General features: G+C 33.1%; 5 protein-coding genes across 10 annotated transcripts; 3 read left to right on the top strand and 2 right to left on the bottom strand.

Annotated features, from left to right (window-relative positions):
* The first annotated feature begins 450 nt into the window (after positions 1-450).
* LOC116845804 (1,5-anhydro-D-fructose reductase-like) lies at positions 451-4189 on the top strand. Of its 4 annotated transcripts, none has more exons than XR_004378334.1 (8): positions 451-736; positions 869-965; positions 1145-1309; positions 2070-2273; positions 2355-2471; positions 2569-2963; positions 3148-3382; positions 3643-4189. XR_004378334.1 is itself a non-coding variant. In XM_032818918.1 (6 exons), exons 1-6 carry the CDS (start codon positions 867-869, stop codon positions 3200-3202), a joined length of 1035 nt encoding a protein of 344 aa, XP_032674809.1. In that variant the 5' UTR covers positions 745-866; the 3' UTR covers positions 3203-4189. The 4 variants fall into 4 exon arrangements, 1 of the variants encoding a protein (XP_032674809.1); XR_004378333.1 differs by having other exon boundaries at positions 452-736; positions 879-965; XR_004378332.1 differs by lacking the exon at positions 451-736 and having other exon boundaries at positions 745-965.
* Positions 2477-7105, bottom strand: LOC116845802 (DNA replication licensing factor Mcm5). Its single transcript, XM_032818915.1, has 8 exons — positions 6785-7105; positions 6438-6693; positions 6072-6244; positions 5645-5979; positions 5204-5550; positions 3998-4431; positions 3648-3919; positions 2477-3548 (listed from the first exon to the last, which is right to left on the bottom strand). Exons 1-8 carry the CDS (start codon positions 6934-6936, stop codon positions 3319-3321), a joined length of 2199 nt encoding a protein of 732 aa, XP_032674806.1. The 5' UTR covers positions 6937-7105; the 3' UTR covers positions 2477-3318.
* Positions 7106-9140: 2035 nt separating this feature from the next.
* LOC116845803 (WD repeat-containing protein 37) lies at positions 9141-12241 on the top strand. 2 transcript variants are annotated; one of them, XM_032818917.1, is made up of 6 exons: positions 9141-9558; positions 9674-10036; positions 10104-10229; positions 10359-11121; positions 11355-11601; positions 11839-12241. In XM_032818917.1, the coding sequence occupies exons 2-6, from the start codon at positions 9757-9759 to the stop codon at positions 11959-11961; spliced, it is 1539 nt and encodes a 512-aa protein (XP_032674808.1). In that variant the 5' UTR covers positions 9141-9558; positions 9674-9756; the 3' UTR covers positions 11962-12241. The 2 variants fall into 2 exon arrangements, with proteins under 2 accessions (XP_032674808.1, XP_032674807.1); XM_032818916.1 differs by having other exon boundaries at positions 9142-10036.
* On the bottom strand, positions 11965-19050 carry LOC116845806 (protein ARV1). Of its 2 annotated transcripts, none has more exons than XM_032818920.1 (4): positions 18888-19050; positions 12871-12974; positions 12271-12790; positions 11965-12124 (listed from the first exon to the last, which is right to left on the bottom strand). In XM_032818920.1, the coding sequence occupies exons 2-4, from the start codon at positions 12952-12954 to the stop codon at positions 12000-12002; spliced, it is 729 nt and encodes a 242-aa protein (XP_032674811.1). In that variant the 5' UTR covers positions 12955-12974; positions 18888-19050; the 3' UTR covers positions 11965-11999. The 2 variants fall into 2 exon arrangements, with proteins under 2 accessions (XP_032674811.1, XP_032674813.1); XM_032818922.1 differs by lacking the exon at positions 18888-19050 and adding an exon at positions 18795-18817.
* On the top strand, positions 15637-17269 carry LOC116845805 (1,5-anhydro-D-fructose reductase). Its single transcript, XM_032818919.1, has 4 exons — positions 15637-15927; positions 16047-16214; positions 16292-16645; positions 16761-17269. The coding sequence occupies exons 1-4, from the start codon at positions 15856-15858 to the stop codon at positions 17133-17135; spliced, it is 969 nt and encodes a 322-aa protein (XP_032674810.1). The 5' UTR covers positions 15637-15855; the 3' UTR covers positions 17136-17269.
* Positions 19051-19308: the final 258 nt, after the last annotated feature.

Here is a 19308-nt window from a genome sequence, read left to right on the forward strand (position 1 = left end):
ATTTGTAAAAATGAGTATTGTAATATAAATTGTAAATAGCAACGAAAAGGCTAAAGTGGCGCGCGCGAAGCGCGCGCTATGTGGTGTTCTAGTCTATTATAAGCGAGTTTTTTAATTCATCGATGGATCCATTGCATGATGCGTAAATACAGCGAAATATTGCATTTGCGCATCATGCGATGGATCCATCAATAAATTAAAAAATTCGACCTATATAATAAACATGATGGTACATTTAAAAAGAGAAAAGTGCACTGATTTTTCCAAAATTTATTCCTTTTAATACATGAAAACTGAAAAATATATTCTAAATGTATTGGATACGCGATATTGATACACATGAACATAAATATAATTGTAATCTCTTATATTATTATATCTTATATTATTATATCTTGTATATTATTTATGAATATATACTTAATAACACCTTTGTACTTTTTTAATCTTCTTTTCTTTATCGTCATATTTTCGATATTCTTTTTTCAAGATAGTAATTTGTTTTTTCGTTTATTTTTTATTTTCGCATAAAGTTTAGATATCATATTCGTTAATATCATTTCTTTAATTTCGCTTTTTAACGAGAAATATACGTTGTTTCTAAATCAATTACTTCCAGCGCAACCCTCGCAATCAATACGACTTTGTAATATATATGATGCAACCATACGACGTGTGCAGGTAGTCCGCTAGGCTGCATCCATTCTAACTTTAGAAACGTGAACCTGTCCAAGTAGTGAGTATTACTAATCTCATATAAATTTCACTAAAAATAGTACGGTACTATAAACTTTAATGTAAAATTATTTCCCTGAATAATATTGTTGTTTTAAATGCATTTACCGTAATTTTTATGTGCATTATTTATGGCCGAGAAGAACATTGGAACACAAAGAGCAAACATGCAATCTATAAGACTGCTTTCAGGATATGATATGCCTATTGTAGGATTAGGAACATGGCAGGTGATGTAATAATATTAAAATATTTGATGACTAGTACTGAATAGTAATGCAGTTTCTCAAATAATTTATGCATGTAATAATGTTTTATAACATTATCAATTTATATGCTTCTCTTTCATATCATGCATACTTGTACAGCACGTAATAAGTCTCAGCAAGCATAAAAGAATTTTTTCTAGGCTAAACCAGAAGAAATTGAAGCTGCTGTAAATATAGCCCTAGAATGTGGTTATAGACATATCGACACAGCAAGCAATTATAATAATGAAGATGCAATTGGTAAAGCTTTAAAAAAATGGTTCGAAAAAGGTGGCATCAGAGAAGAACTTTTTATTACAACAAAGGTAACTTATTGTAAGGATAAAATTTAAGGGAAGCTCTACTTTATCCTGAGAAAAAAGCATCTAAGTTAATGACTTTGCTTGAATGAACAAAATTCATTCAGGTAAGAATTCATTCAGATGCAATTGGTAAAGCTTTAAAAAAAATGGTTCGAAAAAGGTGGCATCAGAGAAGAACTTTTTATTACAACAAAGGTAACTTATTGTAAGGATAAAATTTAAGAGAAGCTCTACTTTATCCTGAGAAAAAAGCATCTAAGTTAATGACTTTGCTTGAATGAACAAAATTCATTCAGGTAAATGCCTAGTCAATTATTACATAGTTGCTGATAAGTTAGTCTGTAACTATATCAACACAATTTATTGTTGCATTAATGCAAAATTTATTCAATAGATATATTTCTTTGAAGGTAGGTAACCGTCGATTTTGTCAATTCAACTACTTTTTTCTCAACGTAAATGGTCATTTAAAGGCTATTTTTTACGAATTTTTCTCCACAATATGAAAACACAGAATATTGGTGTTTTATATATTTATTCATGTTTTAACTTAAAAAGATTGTTTTAACTCGAAAAAGATCTAACTTTTATTGCATTTTGTTTAATATAATGATTGAATGCATTATATTTAAAAGATTGAATAAGAAAAAAAAAATTTTATCTCTAAAGTAAAAGTACTCTCTTGTTTCATTAAATAATTGAATTAGAATCATACTAGTTACATTTATTTAAACAAATGCACTTATGTTCATAATGTTTTTAGTTGCCTCACTTTGGTAATCGACCTTCCGATGTAGAAAAATTCATTAAATTGTCATTGGAGAGGCTTGGATTGGATTATTTAGACATGTATCTCGTCCACATGCCTTTTGCATTTAAATTAGATGAAGAAACTCATGCTGCAGCAACTGACGAGGATGGAAATTATATACTCGATCTTAATACAGATCCTGTGTCAGTTTGGAAGGTATAAATCAGTATATTACGATGCATATAACATATATAACATATAAAAGACATTTCTGAAGAAATCATGAAATCAATGCAGGAAATGGAGGAGCAAGTCAGATTAGGGCGTACCAGATCTATAGGTTTAAGTAATTTCAATGAAGACCAAATTTTGACTATATGGGAAAACGCACAAATAAAACCAAGTAATCTGCAGGTAAATTCAGATTCAAGTATGATAAATATATAGACAGCTATACATTGTATATAAATTAATGTAATGAGTTTTTAAAGTGAATTTTATGTGTTATTAGGTGGAATTGCACGCATATATGCAACAAAAATCAATTCGGGAATTATGTAAGAAACACAATATCATTGTAACGGGCTACAGTCCATTGGGATCTCCAGCTGCAAAGGCGCACTTTCAAACAAAATATAACTACAGTTTAGACAAGTTTCCTGATCTACTCAATCACCCAATTGTCCGAGATATTGCTGCAAAACATGAGAAAACGACGGCGCAAATTTTGTTACGTCATTTACTGCAATTGGGCATTATCATTATTCCCAAAAGTTCGTCCCCGGAAAGAATCAAATCAAATATCGATTTATTTGATTTTGCCTTGACAGAAAAAGATATGGAACAATTGAGTATTTTAGATCAAGATATTAATGGAAGAATCTTTAACTTCTTATTTTTCAAAGGGTAAGTTAATGCACATCTATTATTTTAAATATTACGAGACACTTGGAATATTCTGTAATATAAAAATATTATATATTTTTTACATAAATTCCATTTTTCTATGTGTTAGTTAAAATGCTGTAAAATTAATTTAAAAAATTATGCTTTGCTTAATAATGGACATAATAAATTATCCGTTTTTCAGGATCGAGAATCATCCTCATTATCCATTTAAAAGTGAACTTCCACTATTATTATAAATTATTACATAAGGAATCATTAGTTTGTATTGAAATAGTTGAATGGATTATGTAACACACAAAAGCGCAACAATACGATATTATATAATATACATTGAAGATGTTTCTGTTATTCTTCAATGCAGCCTATACAACATTTTACGTTGCAAACGATGTTGAAGCTCACCGCGACGTATCATCGTATGTATAACTTTGTAAATGGCGCGTTCCGGAAATGATTGTTTAAGAAAGTCTTTTACTATGTTCTGTTCAGATACTTGATGTCCAATAGGAAATCTATTTTTTAATTGCTTTTCGATGCGGGATAGAATTTCGTGGTCTTCTTCCGACGTAAATCCTTCTGCTCCTAATATCACAACATATATATGTTACATGAATATCTACTGCGATTGTCTATACTATAATTACTGCAATATTATATTTTATGTATAAATTTGTAGTTTACCTGCCAATGATCCAGACATTGCAGCTTCTAATGTAGACACTTGAAAAAGCCTCAAAGCTTCGTTAACGTGGACTTCAGTTGCAAAAGATTGCATCTGCATCTTGGCTAGAGCTTCGGACATTCGTATAACAGCTTCAAGTTGTCTGACCGTTATAGGTATGGACAATCTTTTTTCGGAATCTTTTTCGTGTTCTCTTGTACCGGCTCGCATCATCACGTAACGATTCTTCAATTTCTCTCCTGCTTCTGCGCTGAGCCTTGGACCACAACGTCTGTGTTACAAGAGAAAAATGTACATGAGACTTTGTGAGACTTACGTGTGTCTTACATATAAGATATAGCGCACTTACGTTCTACAATAGTTAATATACTTCTTAAGAATATGCACAGGGATCTCGCCTTCTACCGATTGTTCTGTGATCTGACCAGCGTTGCAATGAATGTTCATAACATGTTTAGCCAAAGTTACATCTCTGTTATGTTCATGTTCATCCTTAACAATAAATATCATATCGAAACGTGATAATATTGTCGGCATAAAATCTATGTTTTCTTCTCCCTTTATGTCATCCCAACGACCAAAGACAGAATTAGCTGCTGCTAACACAGAACAACGCGTATTCAGAGTTGTCGTTATTCCCGCCTTCGCTATAGAAATTGTTTGTTGTTCCATGGCTTCGTGTATCGCCACTCTATCATCCTCTTTCATTTTATCAAATTCGTCGATACACACGACTCCACCATCCGCTAAAACCATCGCGCCACCTTCCATGACAAAGTTCCTCTGAAAGCAATAATATATGTTAACATATTATATTGTCACGAAAAATATTTGTTAAGACTCTTGTGTCCTCATTTTGGCTGTCCTTATTTAATTACGTCAGAAGCGAAAAATCGTATGTCAATTTATATTCCGCTACATATGGAAATTTAAAAATATATGCATAAAGTGGCAATCTTTATCGATTCAGCACATTTTTAAAAATATCAGGATACTTTTTTTTAATCTCAATAATATATACTTCAATAATAATAATATATAGCCGAAAATTAGTGTAACATGCAACTTGCGTTTTTAATCTATCTATTCCTCTGATTTCTATTGCATTAATTTTATGACTGCTTATTAATTATTCAAATTAAAGGAAAATGTCCGGATATATATATATATATATATATATATATATATATATATATATATATATATATATATATATATATATATATATATATATATATATATATATATATATATATATATATATATATATATATATATATATATATATATATATATATATATATATATATATATATATATATATATATATATATATATATATATATATATATATATTTTTTTTTTTTTTACAAGTGTGCTGAATCGATCACAACTGTCATTTAGTGTATTCTTTGATTTCTATGTATACCACAATATAAATTAGCATGCAATTTCTCTTCATTTCTGAAGTTATCAAATAAAAATAGCCATAGCGAGGATTTAGAAGCTTTTAATATCATGAAAATCTATGATGTAATTTAAAAATACAACTTACAGTTGCTGGGTCTCTCGATACAGATGCTGTCAAACCAGCCGCGGAACTACCTTTCCCCGATGTATAAACAGCTACGGGGGCCACTCTTTCTGCAAATTTCAACAATTGTGATTTAGCAGTGCCTGGATCACCCAGCATCAAGACATTGATATCGCCTCTTCTGCACAGGCCATCGGGCAACTGTTTCCTTGATCCACCGAATAACAAACACGCTATAGACTTTTTTATGTCGATCGCACCGAAAATGCTAGGTGCTATACTTTTCGCAATTCTCTCATATAAATTCGGATCTGCAGCTAAACGAGTGAAAAGATCTTCCTCTTCGGAAGTAACGGGCGGCTGAGTTCCTGCGCAAAAGAAATACAAATAGAAGATAAATGCAAAATGCCGTTTGATATTAGACATATAGTTTTTAGATCTATATCATGATATTATAAATACCGATATTTGTATTTTCTCCATCCACAGAAATTCCCAGAACTCGAATATACGGAGCTCGAACGCCTACTAATGCTTTTTCCTTGTTTGCATTCTTGCTACCTGTCTTAGATACCTTCTTGATAGAATATATTCCAAGAATCAACACTCTATTACCAGGCACAACTCTGTCACATAGGTATCGATCGCAATACAATTGTAAATGCCTAGGCATTTCACCCTGTGGTATATGATCTGGTAATTCCTGAAGTTTTAAAACTTGGAAGTCTACACAGTGGCACTTATCTGGCATTATAAAAAAAGGATCTAAAGGACATTTTGGTCGTCCTGCCTGTTCCCTAAGAATAAAAAGAATTAAAATTACTTGTAGCATCTTAAGGCAATATAAAAATATATTATAATGAATAAAAAAATGTTTAAAGAAACTTACGTTGAACATTTTCTTGGTAGCACATACCCTTCCAAACCTGGTTTAATAGGAATGTTGACTTGAGTAACTTTGCAAGAGCGACATTGTATTGCAATTTTTGTTGCCTTTGCTCTAATACCAGATGCAGACACAATTATACCAGGAATCTTAACAATCTTGGAGACAATATCAGGCTATAACATAGTAAAACAATTATAATTATATATTTAACTAAAAAGAGTGTATCTTAGAAACTATTAAATACACACGTTTATTCTATGTTTAAATTTGGGACTTATCACTATCTAATTTCTTCAAACTACATGCAAATTTGGGCATTATTTTCATTCGCACTTTATTGTACAAACTATTGATTGTAAATTGTACCTTCATTCCTCTTAGAGAACTTGGATGAGCATCTGAACACAACAGCACTTGAATATCTTCCATCTTTTCTTCACCCTCTGGCCGAGGTGCTGTGAGTTCATCTGCAACATCCTTTGCAGCTTCTTCCAAAATAGGCAAGTACTCAGTTGGAAGTTTTTGAATTTTCTCAGCAAGCGACTCATCGAAGGCTGCTAGATCTTCTAAATTAATTTCCAGCCAATATTGACCAAGGTTGTAGTTACGCTTCAAGGTGTCACTAATTATGACAATAATTATATTAGAGATATTCATATTAACAGATAATTAAAATCTTGTACAAATGTAGAAAAAACATTTTAAATAATTACCGATATTTATAGTTGAAGTTACCCTCATGAAATTGCCGAATAAACTCTTTGAATTTCTTTTTCGAGTGTTGGAGATTTGCTTGGTTTTCGTGAGTTTCGTCTACAGCAAAATTATCCGAGAAAAACACTCCTGGATCATCAAAACCTTCCATTTTACGATTATATTCGAGTATCTGAATAAAACTGATTAAATATGCAGAAATATACCAAGTTAAACAAGTATAAATTCAGCATATAAACACTTTACAAATATCTATTTTGGCGGGAAACCTTTATGATATGTATAACGCAGTATGTATGGCTGCGTTCAGCAGGACATAACATTTGCACCCGTTTCATGATTGGCTGCATTCAGCAGACTCAACAGTTATGACTCCTGCACATAGAACGCGGTAAGCTTGCTGCGCGGCGGAAGTCTGTATGACAGCCAATCAATATGTAATTTTTCCGTAAGAGCCAGAAGGTTATTACGGAAAGCACGATATTGATTAGCTGTTGCGTGACTTCCGCCGCGCGGCAAGCATTACCGCATCCTGTGTGCAGGAGTCATTAAGCAATTCGTCAATGGGCGCGTTCAGCGGAAAAAGCGTTCAATGAGCAATCAGCAATTATTGGTTCTTACTGTTAGATCCTTAAATCTAGACCAATTACATTGACGAATTATTCAACTGTTGTGTAACTGTTGAATAATTCGTCAATGTTGTAAATAATTGGTCTAGATTTAGGGATCTAAGAACCAATGAGTGCATTCAGTATTACACCGCTCACTGAGCGCTCAGTGAGCTCTTACACTTGATTGGTATATATTTTGAGATCTAAAAGAATATGCTAATGTGTAAGAACTCACTGAGCGCTCAATGAGTGATTGTAGTACTGAATGGGCGCAATAATCGCTGATTGCTCACTGGGCTGCGTTCCAAAATTCTACTCGTACTCGTACACTGGGTAGAGTACATTTAATTGATCAATCATAATAAAGAAATCCTAGTTATCTTTGTTCTTATTGGTCAATTAATGCTACTGTACCCGTCGAGTTGAGTTTTGGAACGCAGCTCTGAGGGTGCAAACCCATGCAGCGGAATAGCGAAACGCGGAACGAGAGCGGTACCAATTATGAGCGGAAGCAATCACGAGCGAAAACTGTGGAACACATATGATTAGTTCCGCTCTCGTTCCACGCTCCGCTATTCTTCTGCATGGATTTGCTGAGAGATAAGGCTCTCACACATGAAATGACATACTGCATATGTATAGCATAAGACTGTATGGACCAATGAGCATCGAGTATTGAGCATCAAGCATCAATATGGCGGCTAAATACTCGATGTTCATATAATCTTAGGGCTATCGCACACAAATTGACATAACTGCATATGCATAGCATAAGACCGTATGTACCAATGAGCATCGAGTATTGAGCATCAAGCATCAATATGGCGGCTAAATACTCGATGTTCATATAATCTTAGGGCTATCGCACACAAATTGACATAACTGCATATGCATAGCATAAGACCGTATGTACCAATGAGCATCGAGTATTAAGTCGCCATATTGGTGTTCGATGCTTAATATTCGATGCTTATTGGTCCATACGATCTTATGCTATGCATATGCAATTATGTCAATTTGTGTGCGATAGCCCTTATGCTATGCACATGCAGTTATGTCATTTCATGGTAGGACCTTTAAAGCCGGTTTATGATAGCCGTAATCCGTTAACTTATGCCGGAACCATAAAAAATTGACCAATCACAGTCGATTATTCTTCTATAATTCGACTATGATTGGTCAATTTTTTACGGTTTTGGGCTTTATTCTACCATGCAGCACGAAACAAACATCATGTACTGGCTTTATGCAGGATTCACACCGCGTCCGATGTCCGACGTACAATGTCTGATATCCAATAGAAGAACAGCTTTCTAATATAGAATTCAATTCTCCATTGGAAAGTTATTCTTTTATTGGATATCGGTTGTCGTACATCGGATATCGGACGCGGTCCAATGAATCCTGCATTATTCTACCATGCTGTTGTATAATTTATTTGAATAAACAAAGATTCAAGCGATATTATATCAATGGGTGCGTTCAACGAACTCAACAGTTGCATAACAGTTGAGCAATTCGTAAATATAATTGGTCTAAAGTTAGAGATCTAACAGTAAGGACCAATAATCACTGACCGCTCACTGATCAGCTATGTTTTCTGAACGCAGCCAATGTACATGCTCGTTACGTGATATTATTACGTAACTCGTTAAATTTAGAAAACCGTGAGCATATCATCAAATATTTAATTTTATCATTGCATTATAACATGTTTGTTGAAAAAATGAATTCATAAGGTCTGTGCCGTATGATTTTATTATCTTTAATTATTAGACCTATTAAAAACAGTTAATTATTTCTGTTAAAATAACTTCCAGAACGATTTATAAACTCATTTATAGCTATTCCTTTTACTTTGTTGGTCGGTCATCTTTTACTCATTAATGAAATCGATTAGAAGAAATCTATGGCGAAAGGCATAATCGGCATTTAATGTTTCTTCATCGGTGCAGACGTATATATACGCATAAGACATGATATATTGCGTATTTAAAATATCTACTTATAAAAATAATACTTTTTCAAACGTACCGCCACGTTTTGCTACAGCTGCTTGCGTTTGCGTCCAACCAAGGTTGGTTTGACATTTGCATCCACGATAAGACGAGAGGAAGACGCAGAACGCAGTTATCACTAGTTAGCTTTTGCGATGAATTGACGTAAGAATATCATTTGATAATGCCGATAAAATTATTAGTCAATTACTCCGTGTACTTTGCCGACCAGTCGTGTATGATATACGTGATCAATAATGCAGTGACTCTAAAATTCAAGTGATCGACAACATATGCGACAAAACGAAATCCGATGAAACATGTTTGTCTGCTGTTTGTATCGTTGTTGTTAAGTAACGAGTCATGCCCGGCGAACCACCGGCCACAACTGGAAATAAATCCAGTGGCAAAGCAAAGAGGATCTCTATACCTCGCGTACAAAGCAGCACCGATACCGAGCTACAATCGCAACAGAGTCAAAGTGGCTCGACTCCGTTGCAACCTACTACTGCGTTGCACTATGTTTCTTTTCGTTCGGAATTAGAAGATAGTCCTATCCCACCGGCTTTGCGATGCCGTCTGTATGATCTCTTTCAACAGATTGAGAAGGAATTTGAAATGTTGTACACTGAAAATCTAGGATGTAAGTGCTTGCTTTACATTCATTAAAAATCAAGCAAGTATGTTGATAACGCTGTGTCTTATTATAGTACAGGAGAAAATTGACATTTTAAACGATAGACTCGAGAGGGAATGCTATGGATCAGGTGAACGTAGTTTACCTCCTGGAGATCTTATGGATTACCCAGAAACAAAGAATCTTTCTAAGCAAAAGTGTAAGTCCTCAGTATAGTGATACAATTGTGATTATAAATAATATAAAATACAACGCAAGCAGCACATTACAATTTAAATTCGACAGTTACATTATTCAGTTCTTAATAACAATCTCCTTTTTCTTCCAGCAATAGGTGTAAATTCTGCACAAAAGATCAAAGCTTCTCACAAATTGAAAGCACAGACTAGTAAAATAGTATCAAGCTTTAAAACACCATCAATGACCTGTACTATGCAAAGAGAGTATGTGGGTCATCGTGATGGCGTATGGGAGGTTTCTGTGGGCAGATCAGGCCAGCCTATCATAGCAACTGCCTCTGCTGATCATACAGCACGCATATGGGCGATAGATAGCGGTCGATGTTTATTGCAATATATCGGTCACAGCGGATCCGTGAATTCTGTTCGATTTCACCCGAACAGGGAACTAGCATTGTCAGCGAGCGGCGACAATTCCGCTCACGTGTGGCAAGCAGCTGTCGATTGGGACATGCCAAAGAGAGTATCGTCGTTAGAGGAACTTCCAGTAGCTAGTTCTGAGCGATCTACTATCAATAATCTAATTAGTAATAGCGAGGAGCAAGACGATCCTCCGACTCTGAGAACACCCATACGGGAACTTTTCGGTCATACGAACGTCGTAATAGCCGCAGATTGGCTTCCCGGTGCTGAACAGTTAGTTACAGCTTCTTGGGATAGAACAGCAAATTTGTACGATACAGAAACCGGAGAAATTATACATACCCTGTGTGGGCACGATCAAGAATTAACTCACGTATCGACTCACCATACACAAAGATTGTGCGTCACGTCCAGCAGAGATAACACGTTTCGGTTATGGGACTTCCGCGAACCAATACACTCAGTCTCGGTGTTCCAAGGTCACACAGAGTATGTTTATCGCTACCAGTAAAGCTAATAAATTTTTTTTACATTGTCCATTTCAGACTATAAGAAAGCATCTAAAAAATTGAGATGTTATATAACAGCACACAAAATTATAAATAGAAATCTGTCACAGGTTATAAATCGTCTATAAAAATCGACTTAATATTTCAGTATCTTCTTTATGCAACACCAAACGACTAAGATTAATAATTGGCACATGTCTCTCTTTTTTATAGAACAGTAACGTCTGCTGTCTTTACGCGGGAAGATAAAATTGTATCTGGATCAGATGATAGAAGCGTAAAAGTGTGGGAACTGCGTAATATACGCAGTCCGTTAGCGACAATACGTGGAGATAGTGCAGCTAATAGATTGTCAGTTTCTAGTACCGGGATAGTGGCAATACCACATGACAATAGACAAATACGTTTATTCGACTTAAGCGGTCAACGTCTGGCAAGATTACCTAGAACTAGCAGACAGGTAAAAAATATTACTTTCTCATAATACAAACACCTGTTTCTTCAATTGCTTAAATTAATATTGATGTTTCACTTGAATACATTATTTACAGCTCGATTTTTAAATATATTTTTTTCATTTCATACAAAAGATTGATCTTGTAATTATTATATACAATATAAATTATAAAACATAACTGATTTAAAATATTCTTTTATAAATGTATTTTATCAAATAATCGTGCGATTATGTTTGCAGGGTCATCGTAGAATGGTGTGCTCCGTCGCCTGGTTGGAAGATAATAGTGTATGTAATTTATTTTCTTGCGGTTTTGACAGACTAGTCTTGGGTTGGAGCGTTCTTCCCGTTAAAGATGCTTGAAACTGATCAAAAACAGTATGGTTTTGTCGGACATACATTTATATTAGTGTGATATTGGGGATAACTATGTGCAATTTAGAGGCGGAAGTACATATGTAACCATACAACAGAAATCCAGTGATTAACCCAATCAAAGATCCTCCCTTTCCAGTCTTACATACAACTGCAACAGGGCAACAGGATACACTGTATGTATTATTAAATAATTATCGAACAAAGATGAATTATAAATATATAAATTATGAGTTTTAAAGTTGCAATAAACTTATTGAACGTCTTACATCTACAGTCTCTAAAATCAATTCTTACCTGAATATGCGGTCAAGAGACATAAAACAGTGTAACCTTGAATAAGAAAGTAGTACGGACCAGAAGCAATATGCCTCCACACAATTCCCAATAAACCGAGCAGTTTACCACAACCTCCGGCTATTAGAGCACGACTTAAATCTCTTACGCTGTATTTATATGGTTTTTCATGAATAATAAACCATTTTAATTCAGTCACAACGATGACTGCACAAACGAACCCCGTGAAGGCTAACGCGGTGTGCAATAGCAAATTATAAAAATTACAGCGATCTTGTAACGTGTCGTTATGAGTCAGGTCCATTTCCGATATAGTTAATTCCGTCTTGTTCGTCTCGCAGGAAGACCAAGCTCTGGACGATTCAGCTAGCCATAATATAATACTTAATTTCCAGTACGATTTAAAATCGCTGTTGTACAGAAGATGTCTGTAAGCTGGTTTTTCAATCAGAATTAGATCTACGAAAACTATAACCGGATCATATTCGATGTATTTATCAGCTGATAAGCCGCATTCTTCCTAAAATGTGTATATGATGAAATATATTTATGATGTCAATGATTTCTGTGGTATGCATCTAAGAGTTGTGTTTTACTTACGCATTTTAAAACTTTAAGAACACTAGGACAGTATCTCCTGAAGAGCTCGTTGCATTCAGTCCCACAATTAATGCAAACATACATTACACAAATTTGAATATTATCTGAAAAATTAACAATGAATAGTAATGAAACTTATACATAATGTTAAATATGCATTTTCTCTCTTTTAACTTTTAGGTTGCCGACATTTTTTCATTAAAAAAGTGTTTTTTTTCTCAAAAATTTTTCTATATAAGTAACATACACATAGCGCAGAATTTTGAGATTTATGCAGAGTCACAAAAGTGGCTTTTCCGGCAAAGAATACACGATCAAATATAAAAAATTTTTATTTTCTCAAAAATAGTGTATTTCGAGGTTTTTGGTATCGCTGATTCCAATTTTGAGCATAAATTTATGAAATTTCGAGTTCTGAACGCAATATTGACAATATAAATAAATATAAATAAATAAATATAAACATATAGATTTATATAATCTTTTTTGTTTGGTTTTTAACCCTTTGGGGACGAGTGTCGGCATATAGCCGCCCAAGCCGTTTTACCGTTCCGGACGCGTGTCGGCATATAGCCGCCCAAATTAGTTCGTAGCTGCAAGGCTCGCGACGTCTGTCGTTCTGAGCGATAAGATACGCATAGGTATAGTAAAAGAGTCACGTTTTCATTCAAAGACATTAGGGGCCATTAGCGATGAAGTCTTATCTTCCTTATAGCCCGTCGAGCGGCTCCGTCCCCAAAGGGTTAATGTTTAATTTTTGTATTTTTTTTACTTTTTTGCTTGATTTATAATTTTTATTTTATTTTTTTTTTTATATTTTTCAATATTTATATTTTTTTATACATTTTATGATTTTTTTATATTGACTTTTTTCCGTAATTATGATAAAATTTCTTTCAAATGATAATTTTTAAAGCGGGGTGTTATACATAATGGAGCATTACAATTAGTATATATTTTGGCGACATAAATACGTACAAGGGCGAAGCGCAACAAACGCAAAGCGGGCACTGGACAGACATGCATTGCGTAAGTTACATATACACATATATGTTTAATATATTTAGTATTTAAAATATCACTAAAAATAGTAGTATTTTAAATTCAAGAGCCACAAAAGTGGCTTTCCCGGCAGTCTAAAGATTAAGGAAGACTTTACACCTTGGTTTCGAGATTTCGTACATTTAGATAGATTTATTTTAACGATTGCGATTTACATACGCAAGTAGCGCAACATCTATATGAAAAAAATATCATTAATAAACCGATATGTGATTTTGGTGCCTTTGAGACTATAGACCGTATTATTTTGAAATGCTCGCGTAATTGCAAGGCAACGGATTTATTGAGGCTCGGTTTGTGCCGGCTTGACTGAGTCAATTAGCGTAGCGAACGTCGCGTTCAGTGATGACGAGAGAGCCTTGGAGGAGACCTCTCTCTTTTTTTAGAATAGATAGAAGGATTTGAAGGAATAAGGAGTTCTAGTTTGGTTCAATTAACACGTTATACAAAGTCAATTGAGTGATTTTATTCGTTTATTAACGTAAAACGTAATCCAAGTGATCAATGGACTTGTTTCACGACTATTAAAATAACAAACTTTGAAGCATGATCGATTCACAGACTAGTGCAGACTTTTAAACGTAACTACGACTATTTCTTAACTGATAAAAGCGATCAAAAACAAACATATCGTTTTTAGGTATACGTTTTAACGTATCTAATAGCTGTGACATTGACATTGGCTGCATTTAGCAGAAAAAGCAACTTTGCAACTGTTGTAAGATTTTCGGTTGAACATCACCTAGCGCTTTATGCTTTTCATACATGATACTCAGCAGTCGCCATGTTTCCCAGCATAATAAAAGCGCTGAATAAGCGTAACATGTTGGAAAGCATGTATAGTTTCGAAAAGTGCATTCAGTAGAAGTCATACGTTGCTGGCAGCGCAAGAGCAAAGCGCTTACAAAGCTGTTTTTTTGCTGAACGCAACCATTTCATCGTTTAAAAATTTAAAAATTTGAAAAATAAAATAATTAAATTAAAATATTACTGTAAAATAAGTAGCTAGACCACACTAAGGATCTGTTTTCTATTGCTGAACTGGCTGTACTAGTTTTCTCTCATCTTCCATCAAGTTTTATTTGTATATCTATCTTTTTTAAATTCTGAAAGTGTACACTAATTCAACAATGGAAAACAAACTTTAAATATACACTATTAATTTTTTCTCTGTACCTTTGTATTGATGTAATAAGTTAGAGTGAAAGAAGATATATTTAATTTAACTTATGGTATTAGTGCAGAAGAAAAGAACAGATCTATTATTGCACTAGTTCAGTTTTTATTAGTACCTAGCACAGCGTTGGTATTTTCCCAATAAACTGTTGTTTATTATTCGGAGATTACTTGCATCCGAAGTGCATCCTATTTCCATCACTATTTACCTATGATCTATTCTTTTTAGCTGCACTAGTTCAGCAGTGCAGTTAGAAAAAACAAAGCAATTGTTTTATCCGCGGTAAAATAAAGTTACTGCACGCGTCCTTGCCAAGTTCTGCATTAACTCTCCAGCAGGATAATTTTTTCAAAAAATCTTTTAAAAAAGATTTCTTTTTTATCAGAAATAAATTGGGCACATTTTTATGAATATAAATATAAAATTATTTTTTTCATATCGAAATACATGAAAACCACTTGCCCGCGGAAATCGCGAGATGCGCAAAAAAAAAAGAGCCAAACGTCCAACCCGCGTAAATAATTTATTAGTCGTAGTTACATTTTAATACATACGATTATATAAAAAATATAAATTGAAAATTTATCCATTGAAAGTTGCCGTACTGCTTAAATAACTCGAGATAAAATTGAAGGATATGAGTGAAAGTTGAAACGAGAGCGTGGTGGGATCAGAGGTATTATTACCGGCATTGCTTCTCAGTCTACTGCAGTCTTGCTTTTGCATTCCTACAAAATACTTCATATATGGCGTTAAACTTAAATGTACCTCTGCCAACTGGGCAAACAATACCCATTTTGGGGTTTGGAACTTGGAATGTAAGTTCACAAAATAACGATTTACATATTTTGTTTTAATTGAAATTATTAAAATACGTTATAGTATTTTATCATTTTAACTTAAAATAATACATAATAATAAATTATAATGAAAAAAGGCAAGTGAAGAGGAGGTTGAAACAGCTATAGATATAGCTTTGGAAGCAGGATATAGGCATATAGATACAGCTACTGTATATGAAAACGAGCGTGCTATTGGTAATGTTCTGAAAAAATGGTTGGATTCAGGTAAAATCAGTCGATCTGAGCTTTTTATTGTAACAAAGGTATGTTGTGCAACTTTTATATGTTAATATAGTAATAACGTTAATAGTGTTAATATATTGATGATATATTATATAAGGTCCCACCTTGTGGTATCAGATCAGAAGACATAGAAAAATGGATAAAAAAATCACTTTGTAACTTGCAATTGACCTATTTGGATTTATATTTGGTACATGTTCCGTTTACGTTTAAAAGTGCTGAAGGAGAATTATATTCTTATAATGAAGAAGGAGAAATAATAATTGATACCAGCACAGATCACTTAAAAGTATGGTCAGCAATGGAGAAACAAGTGCTAGAAGGGCGTACCAAAGCAATTGGATTGTCAAACTTTAACATTTCTCAGATAAATAAGATTTTGGCTAATGCCAAATTGCCTATCTCAAATTTGCAAATTGAATTGCATGTATATTTCCAACAGAGGAATTTGGTAAATTCTATATATATTATTTATACGAATATCTTCTCATAATTAATATAGTGATATATTTTTAAATATAAAGCTGTAAACATGAAAATATACTTCTGAATTCTTTTTGCAACAGGTGGAATTTTGTCAAGACAATAATATTACAGTAACAGCATATGCACCTTTGGGCTCACGTGGATTTGTCAATCAAATAGGAAAAGGAAACATTGTGCCAGATCCATTGAAAAATTGTGTTGTGTTAGAAATAGCAGAAAAGTACGAGAAAACTCCTGCTCAAATATTACTCAGACATATTATTCAGAAAGGTATAATAGCCATCCCAAAAAGTATAAATCCTAAAAGAATTGAACAGAACATAGAACTATTCGACTGGGAACTTCAACATGAAGATATGATTAAATTAAACAATCTTGACACAGAAGAATTTGGCCGAATTTGTGATTTTGGGTTTTTTAAAGGTGTCACTAAACATCCAGAATTTCCTTTCTAAAAATATGTTGTTAACCTTTAGACTGCTAGGATAGCCACTTTTGTGACTTTCGAGTTTGGGTTAAAATACTATTGTTTTTAGTATTTTAAATATTAAATGTATTAAAAATATATGTGTGTATGTAGCCTACGCAATGCGTGTTTTTCCGGTTGCCACTTTATGCTTGTTCGCGCTTGTTTACATTTACGGCGCTGAAACATATGCACTAATTGTAATGCTCCATTATGCATAACACCCTGCTTTGAAAATTATCATTTAAAAAAAAATTTATCATTTACGAAAAAAGTCAACATAAAAAAAATCATAAATGTATAAAAAAATATAAATACTGAAAAATATAAAAAATAAAAAAACAAAAATTTAAAAATAAAAAAATTATAAATCAAGCAAAAAAGTAAAAAAAATACAAAAATTAAACATTAAAAACCAAACAAAAAAGATTATATGAATCTATATGTTTATATTTATTTATTTATATTTATTTATATTGTCAATATTGCATTTAGAACTCGAAATCTCATAAATCTATGCTCAAAATTAGAATCAGCGATACCAAAATCCCCAAATACACTATTTTTTAGAAAATAAAAATTTTTTATATTTGATCGTGCGTTTCCTGCCGGGAAAGCCACTTTTGTGGCTCTGCATAAATCTCAAAATTCTGCGCAATGTGTTACTTATATAGAAAAATTTTTTAGAAAAAAATACTTTTTTAATGAAAAAATGCCGCAGCCTAAAGGTTAATACTATTATCTTATTTATTATAATATTATGTACTTATATCATGTAATAATTTTAAAAATGTTATTGTTATACAAAATTGTTATAAATTATTATAAAAATATTATTATACAAAGTTTTATCTTAATGTGTTTCAGCCCAATAAAGTTTATTATAATTTATAAACATTATGTAATATTTTACTATATTATTTCCTTTAATCACACATAAATAATATTGAAACAAATGTATATTTTAAATGTGAAATGACATTAATATACATTTTATATGTACTGTAATGTTGTATAAAATCCACATTTTTTTAGATGTATCATTCAAATTTTATATTGTATTTTTACAGCTATCAGTAGTTTTTGGACAACAATACTTTCTGCTTTGCATTTTTTTTTCTTTTTTAATGTCCTATTTTTGTTTCCATGGGAACTTTCAGACAGTCAATGATTATGTTTAGATGAAAAAATGCTTTGTCCTATGCTAGCTTTGTAATTGTTCATAAGATTTTTGCTGAATGCAGCCATTAATACTTTATTGCTTTTTGACTAAAGTCATTTTGTATACTCGTTATATTTTTATAATTCATTACATGCTGAAGGAATATATAGTCGGTTTTTTAGCAGCATTGCTGAACAATTATATTTTGTCTGACTCTAATTGCACCAATTCAGCAACACAACTAAAACAAACCATAAACTGATACTTTTAGCATGAAAGCTTGAAAGACGGACTTATATATTTTCATTGTATTGGAATCTTTCCAATGTCAACGGACATAATCATGTTAAAAGCACCAGTTCTCGTCTGATCACGTCTGATTGCTTGAAGTCAAGCTACGTTGGGCACGGTTAGTACTTAGATGGAATCTTTCCCATGACAGTTCATAACCACAAAAAATTAAAACAAGTATTTGAGGTTATATACACAATGTACTCCTTCTTCTTTTTGGTTGACGGAAAGTCCGCGTGAAAGACCATTCACCCAATATTTACACATATGTAGGTTACTTTTACTTACTTTCACGCTAATTGAATTTCGTTGATCCTCCAAACTTTTCCTGTTACTATAATGCAGGATTCACACCGCATCTGATATCCGATGTACGACAACCGATATCCAATAAAAGAATAGCTTTCCAATGGAGAATTGAATTCTATATTAGAAAGCTGTTCTCCTATTGGATATCGTACGTCGAACATCGGACGCGGTGTGAATCCTGCATAAGCGATTTTTGGCGATCGTTTAGTATCAAAATGTACCAAAGTGTACTAGAACGTTTTAGCGTGTTTAGTAACTTGTGGTAGAGGCGTGACTAACCGTTTTAATATCTACCTGGGGCTCGATTCTCTAACTAGTTGCGTATACGTAAGTTTTACTGCGCAGCTATTTTATTGAATAATTAAACCTGTGCAGTAAAACTTACGTATACGCAACTAGT

This window comes from Odontomachus brunneus, unplaced genomic scaffold (genome assembly GCF_010583005.1).
Source record: "Odontomachus brunneus isolate Ranch 3 - 2012 unplaced genomic scaffold, Obru_v1 Obru_scaffold_058, whole genome shotgun sequence".
Lineage (NCBI taxonomy): Eukaryota > Metazoa > Arthropoda > Insecta > Hymenoptera > Formicidae > Odontomachus > Odontomachus brunneus.